General features: G+C 32.7%; 1 protein-coding gene across 1 annotated transcript; it reads right to left on the bottom strand.

Moving 5' to 3' along the window:
* Window positions 1-5,222: 5,222 nt before the first annotated feature.
* LOC121216781 (peroxidase P7) lies at window positions 5,223-7,057 on the bottom strand. The gene is made up of 3 exons (XM_041092197.1): window positions 6,758-7,057; window positions 6,454-6,645; window positions 5,223-5,977 (listed from the first exon to the last, which is right to left on the bottom strand). Exons 1-3 carry the CDS (start codon window positions 6,962-6,964, stop codon window positions 5,426-5,428), a joined length of 951 nt encoding a protein of 316 aa, XP_040948131.1. The 5' UTR covers window positions 6,965-7,057; the 3' UTR covers window positions 5,223-5,425.
* Window positions 7,058-7,704: the final 647 nt, after the last annotated feature.

Raw genomic sequence — 7,704 nt, 5'->3', positions numbered from 1 at the left:
TATTCGCATGTCAATTTCGATCCTAAGTTCAATCATTAACTAAGAAAATGAGGTAATAGGGTGAGCTTAACAAGCTCAGTGCGAGACTAAACAAGCAAGTATTAAGCATTCATACAAGCAATTTCATAGATGTGCCAATAGCACAATCAAACATTATCAATAATAATTTCAAATGCAAATGATCGTGAAAAATACACATGTAAGATCCTACCCATACCATCCGCTACACACCACGAGTTCCCCAGAACCCGTCTGCCAAACTCCAATATATGTGAGCAAACTCAATGTGGTAAAACCACCAATAATCAATAATGCAGTGAAACTGTCAAATAAATAATGCAATATAATCGCCAATCCCCCTAGGTACTCCAAATACAGTGCACTGACTACAACTATAAGCAGACTTAATATGCTGTCGATACTCCATGAACCTCCTTCGTCAACCACAAAATTTCATCCCAATGCATATGCAATATGTCATACAAATTCGTACATAATCATATTTCAATACTTTTCACATTTATTCGACATGTTCAATATGTCCTCAATAATCTCATACTTTCAATAAAAGGAAGTAATGTTTCAATTTTCAAATTACCACTAAGATTGTATCTATCAATATCATTCAATTCACATACTTTACAAATTTCATTGTACACCAATAGCAACCTCACATATATATATCATAGTAATATTTCATGCATTTAAATCATGCATAAACCAAATATCTCAAAATTTCATACCATTCTATCAAACATTCTCATATCACATAATATAATTATGCATAACAATCTCAATTACTCATTCATACAGACAAACTAGCAATTTTGCCAACACAACAATCTTTTAAAGCTCAAAACGTACGTGGTTCGGCTACTCACAAAACTAAAATTTTGGCAATTAAGCCGAACCAATCAGCAAGCTAATTATCAAATATAACATGACATTTATCAAATTTTACAAGTTTAGGACCCACACCTTATTTTTCATTTTCTTGCAGTACCATAGTGAATCTTCCAATTTTCCTTAATAAATCTTTACACCATCCTAAACCAAAATTTAGAATAATTTCAATCAATTTACCATTTAATAAAATCTCAATTACCCACTTTTGGGTTCAAAACAATTGTCAAATTAATAACTATTTTACGAATTCAAACTAGTCCAATTCCTCACCCTGTATCGATGCGAACCATACGTACGATTGTTCTTCGACTTTACAATTGATTCGGGGCATTTGGGTCAGCACCTAATTCAATAATATACTGGAAAATTAGTAGCTAATAATGATTAAATTCCACCATTTAATCAATCCATAACATTTACCCTACAACTATGTCGAAACAACAATTAATTTTACGCTTAATTGCATTTACGCTTCCTTAATGCCCAAACGATCAAGAAAATTTTTCCCAAATTGACATAGGTTTAATAGCTGATTAGGAGGGCTCAAGAACTTAAATTATGGCTGGAATTAATGGGAAAGATTCAAGAAACAAAATAGCCTCCTATTCTATACATATGCGCACGAACCACCACCCATGGTTGCTGAAATTGGGGCTGAATTTTAAAATAGTTTGAGACCTCATGAAAATCTAAAAAAATAAATTTAAAAACATTTCAAATCTCCCAAATTTCATATCTAGAAATTTTGGTTTTTAATTGACAAGATTAACCAAGAAATTGAAGAGAAAAGAGATATTACCTAAGCTAGTTGAGAGAAACGACAATGAAACCTTCTTGGCATTGTTTAGGATCAATTTTAGAGTTAAATATTTTAGATTTAGGGCTGATTTATTTGGGGAAAATTTTCAGCAATATAGTAAAGGAGATGGTGCACAATCTTGATGCAAAAAGAAGAAGAAGACTATGGTAAAAATGGAGGTGTAGGCAATGGCAACAATGGAGGAAAAAGGAGAAAAGAAAAAAAAATAAAGATGAAGAGAAGGAGAGGGGTTTAGGGATGGATAAGGTAGAAGAAAAATGGATTCAAAGGCTGATTATTTTGATAAAAGAAATTGTATTTATACCTAGGTTTACTAGGCTTGGATGGCAACACACATAAAAAAAGGGGGGGTTTGCAAATTAATTTATTTTGTAAGAGTTGAGACTTGAGCTTGGGACGTCCAACTAACTTTCATGCTTTTACATTAAACAACTAATCACTGGGTCAATTCCTTATTTTTTTTATATATTTCTACATTTTTATAGAGCTAAATTTGGAATGTTACAAGCTCAACCACATATATCTGTTTCTAGCGATTTATCACATAATGATCTGGCAGCTAGACTGCTAATATTCTGAAAAGTGACATACAGTCACTTAGCGGTGTGTAGTGGATAGGGGTAGGATTGTATATCTACATCTGATATATTCTGATTCTGTTTCTGTATATGAAATATGCCTGACTAGAATCTGAAAGCATGTTTGAAATTATATATGTGGTTTTTTATTATAAGTTACACACTGAGCTCGAAAGGTCACCTCTATCTGAATATTTTCAAGTAACCCCCAGACTTAGGACGGGTCAGTGCGATAGGAGCTTGTCAAACTCTTTTGTTTTATTTTAATTAAACCTGGTTTATTCTGTTTAGACAATTTTCAGACTTTTGAACTTTTTTTTTAAAGTTTGGATTTAATTTTCTTTTTTTAATTATTTAAATATTTTCCTGATGATATACATTTTATTCGTAAAACATTAGCTTTTCAACAATAAACCGTATTTTCCAAATTTGAACATGATAAAGAAGTTCCACTGCAAACTAAAATGTTTTAAGAGTATTGATAATTAACAAATTTATCAAATTGGTTAAGAAAGGTTTTTCCTTAAAAACTGGACTTTTACTTAGCAAAAGCTAGCGTCGCCTTTACAAGTCTCAAATGGTTTCAGGGTTTTCAAATGAATTGTAATAACTCCTTCAATTCTAATTATAATGTTTAGGTCGGGTTTGGAGTGTTACATATGGAACTGTAGAAGAACGATCTTGCCACTTGTTTTGTTTTGTTTTTCTTAATTTTTGACATGAGACTAAGTAAAGAAAAAGAGAACGAAAAGAAATGAGGGAAAAGGAAATAACAAAAATTAAAAATGTTATTAATATATATATAGAAAATTGACGGATATAATAGAGTGTGTATAATAAAATTAAAACGTATAAAAATATTAAAATAATATTTTAGTTAAGCGGTAAATTAAAAGTTTTTCTAATGTAATTTGTGTGGGTTTGAATCCTACTATACGTATATCTTTATTGGTTTTTTAAGTGAAAAAGCTAAAAACACCCTCAAATGATATAACCTATTTTAAATATAGAACGACATTCCCATAATTTCCCTAATTGAATTAGTGACCCAATTGAGGGTGACACCAACTCAATAAGGGATTTTATCACTACAACAAAACAAGTCTATCGCGAAAATTTTTTTTACTTGACAACGCAAAAAAGGTTGGTATAGGCCATCCTTACACTTTCGAATACATCGTCTATAGTGCAGTTGGTATAAGTTCCGCGACGCTTTTGAAAAAGCATCGGCATAATTCAACATAAGCTGACCTTTATTGAAAGGTTGGAAAAAAAACTTGGTCAAGGCCAACATTTAGAAAACGTTGGCATAGGTGGAAATAGACGACGAAAAAAATGTTGGAATAAAGCATAAATATGTTGACCTTTAAAGAGTTGACTCATGCTAACGTTAAAGGTGACTTTAAAAAGGTTAGGATAGACTCATCTAAGACAACGTTTAAAAGGTTGGGATATATCCGTATAAGGCAACCTTTAAAAGGTTGGGATAGACACGTTTAAAGCAATTTTTTTATATTTTTTATTATTTCAATATTAATATATTTTCATAAATATTTACAGTGAATAATGATAGAAATTATGCTTTAAATACAAGTAAAAAATATAAAATTAAAATAAAGGTTAAATATTCACTACAAAAATTGATCCAACAATCAAAATACACTAACATTGTTGAAATGTACACACAATCAACATTCAACCGAATGTACAAAAGTAAAAAATAAAAAATAAAAGGAAAATAAAATAATAACCCTAACAGCAAACAAGCCAAAACAAGTTCATTGAGGTCCACAATTAAATCTGATGAGCTACCTGCACGACCACACCCATGAGAACTTCTTTCCTCCTTCATTATACTAATTTTTTTTTCAAATGCACCTTTGATGACTACAATCTTTTGAATATTCTGAAATCATAAGACTCTCTTAGTTAGAAAAGCAATCAAATATATTTAAAAAAGGTTCACGCAAAAGGAAAAGAATGAAACTTAAAGGGCAGAAGAGAGAAGAGGTACAAACAAACACAAAGGCTCACCCCAGCTTCACGAGTCAAGTATGTAAGAAGCAGTAAGGCTTCATTCCGTATAACCTGGAAGACCGACAGTGATCAACATCATAAAAAAAGAAAGGAACAAAAAGCAGAATATGGAAAGTTTACAAAATTTGCATGAAAAACAATTGGCTAATAGAATCCATTTAAGCAACATCCAGTGAACATGTATCCATGACCTTAACCAACAAACACAATACGAGGAACAAAAAGCTGTTGCTTCTCTAATAACTTTTTTCTAAAAAATGCAGAGTCCAAACTCATGTTGATATATATATATATATGCATATTAAGGACACATTGTACTTTTTTCTAATTACTTTTTATGAGTTTAGAACACAGCACATTGTACTCTGTTGATATACACATTTTTTACCTGTATTTGAGAAATATGTGAACATTCATAACGCAGTCCTTGGCGAGTTAAGATATAAAAGGAATATTGTGTTCCTTCTATTAATATATTAATAGTATAAATATTTCAAGTTTGTAAGTTTATGTGATATTTTAGTTGTTTTTGTATCGCATTTTTTTTAGCTCATATTTTATATAAATTATCATACTTATATAATTTTAATTTTATTTACTTAAAATTTTGAAATAATTATTATTTTCTATAATTAAAATTATTTTTTATAAATTATTTAAATACATGATCAATTCTAAATAAAACAAAAGAGAAAGATTAAGAGAGACTCATTTCTCAGTCATCTTTAGATTTTATGTCTTCAAAGGTTGATATAAGCCACCCCCATGGATCAATTTTTCTGGGTTTTTAGTGAGTAATATATGGGAATAACAAGCTGACATGATATTACATATGTGATAATATGTTTGCCTCATCAGATTTGAGAAATAGTAGAACTTGATGAATTTAACAATTATCATTTGATAAAAATAAAATTTTAAAATTACAGCAACTAAAAATAACCAAATTAGAGTACACAAATTAGATCCACAACTTTCTTAAAGTACATGGACTAATACCACAATATAACCATTATAATATAGCCTTCAAACTCATTGCATGGAACTTATTGAAATAACCGATAATTGGATATGGGCATAACAATCAGTTGACCACCCTGCAGTTCCTTCTGATCTCCCCTTGTGTTCCAGTAAGAGGACTAATGTTCCCCATCCTCACCATGGCAGCAGCAAAATCAGCCGAAAAGGTAGCAGGATTGTTGCTGTAGGTTCTAACAAGAGCATCCTGTGATCCCCCATTGAAGAGCTCCTGGTCCGAGTGAAGCAGCCCTCTTCGAGCCACGAGGTTACGGAAGTAATCGTTGTCGAACCGAGTAGGAGTCTGTATATCAAGAGGAGCCAAGTTGTTATCACCACCGGAAGCAGGGCAGTTGGCCCGTCTGGTGGCTGCAAAATTCGCATCGATATTGGTGTCGTTGTAGATGCGACCGCGGAAAGTGGTGCATCGAGCCAGGCCGATCGTGTGGCCACCGGATAGGGCGGTCAGGTCTCGTGTGCTTAGGCCTTTGGCAGCGAACGAAGAGGTTAGAGTTGCGAGGTTAGCGAATGGTGATGGGATTTGGTTGTTGGCTGCGCTTTGGCTGGCTGTTCTTGCATCTCTCCGCCCTAGGGGTACTTGCCATGTAGGTCCTCCAAGCTGCCACCATATTATATAATACTAAGTTTTTATTTAAGATAATTAATTAAGGTTATAAGCTTTGATCATATCAGTTTTTTTTGACACGATACCTAAAATTACCCATAGCCCTTCCTAACTCATAAATAAGAGGATAATATATTTCAACGCATTCAAACCCGTGTCCCCCCACATTGACAACAGTATTATGCCAATTAAACTAAAATTTAACCGGTTTAATCTTTCTTAATTCTTAAAATAAGAAAAAATTGTATTCAAACACGTTTGAATTTTTTTACTTTTTTTTTACGATATCGAAAATCACAACTACATTATGGATAGAATTTTTTTAATAATTTAGTTGTGCAAAAGAAGTAGAGTGTATGGTCGAAATTTGGAAAGTAAAAAAGTTTTCTTTTTAATATAAAATTGTTAAAAGTGCATGTATATGTATGTAGCTACTATAAGCAGCATGGGAGAGCTTATCAACCACTAACCAGGGCAACACCATCTCTAGCAGCAAGTGCTAATATATCTGCACAAGAAACAGTAGCACTGCAAGCAGCCTCCACATTAGTCTTTATGGTATCGATCACTTCCAAACCTCGAGCCGAGTTTCGGTTCGGCACTGCATTCTTTTCGCCCGTGAACGTCGCCGTGTCATCTAGCAGTATCGATCCATCACAACCCTGCATTAACATAACACATACAAACACAAAATAATCCACACATCAGTCCTATTAGCAATGTACATATTTATCATAACGTTGACGGTGCTTCAAAATCAATGTACAAAATTACGTTAACAAAGCAGTCATGGAAAAACAAACGGAGAATAGAGGCCCCAATTCGGGTCTCTCGGTTAACGGCCCGACTCATGGCATTCCGGACGATGGTCTGAAGGTTGGGGCAAGAGCTTGCATAGAAGTTGGGAGAAAGCTGAGCATTGGCAGCATGGCAAGAAAGCATCACAATAAGTAGTGTGACAATGGGAATTGTGGAGGCCATTAGAGAGAACGAAAGCAGAAGCTGCCAAAGCGAAATAGATAAAATATGATCAATTAGATATTTCTTTGGTAGCGGTGAATAATCCCTGCATTGAGACGTGGTATATATAGCCAAAATAATTTGGCCTAGATAAGAGATGGTGGCATCTTGCTTTGTATTGTATGGGTTTAATTATGCTCCTAGTCACTGTACTCTTCTAACTTTTGAAATTTAGTCCCTCTATTTTTTTATTATAAGTATTGGACTGAATAATTAACTTCACAACTAATTAATTAACCAAAATAAATTAGGAAGAGAACCCACACATTTATATAAGATGAGACTCGAACCTGAGATCTCAAAATTTCTAGAGCCTCAAACTCTCAATTTTTGTTTCCAAAAATTTAATCATTATACTAGTATTTGAAATTTAAATTTGAATTTGCGATATTTCAAAATTTTAAAAATCTGATTTAGAAAGTAAAATCTAATTAATAATATATATTTACATCAAATTTTGAATCCAACAAATAAAAACATTAAATTTAAATAATTAAAAGTAAAAGGAAAGCATAATTAGACCTATTATATGTTACCTAAAGTTTCAAACTTTGCTGCGAACCGAAACGCGGTTCTAGAGGCGTCTACTTTGTGGGAAAAGGTATGCAAATGCATGCAAACGAAACAAAAGTCTGAAGTACTAATCAATGCATGATTGACTTATTACAAAATCCATATCTGTTTTTCAGGAATTGTGGGAA

Source organism: Gossypium hirsutum, chromosome D05, assembly GCF_007990345.1.
Source record: "Gossypium hirsutum isolate 1008001.06 chromosome D05, Gossypium_hirsutum_v2.1, whole genome shotgun sequence".
Lineage (NCBI taxonomy): Eukaryota > Viridiplantae > Streptophyta > Magnoliopsida > Malvales > Malvaceae > Gossypium > Gossypium hirsutum.
The sequence above is the reverse complement of the archived record's forward strand: the minus strand, read 5'-3'. Positions and strand labels throughout refer to the sequence as shown.

What these genes read in the sequence shown, in the direction of transcription:
- LOC121216781 (XM_041092197.1), bottom strand. Translation starts at nt 6,964, where the DNA reads ATGGCCTCCACAATTCCCATTGTCACACTACTTATTGTGATGCTTTCT. An exon ending in TCCATGACTGCTTTGTTAAC is followed by an intron (nt 6,646 to 6,757) that starts GTAATTTTGTAC and finishes ATGTTAATGCAG; the next exon opens with GGTTGTGATGGATCGATACT. An exon ending in CTAGAGATGGTGTTGCCCTG is followed by an intron (nt 5,978 to 6,453) that starts GTTAGTGGTTGA and finishes ATATGGTGGCAG; the next exon opens with CTTGGAGGACCTACATGGCA.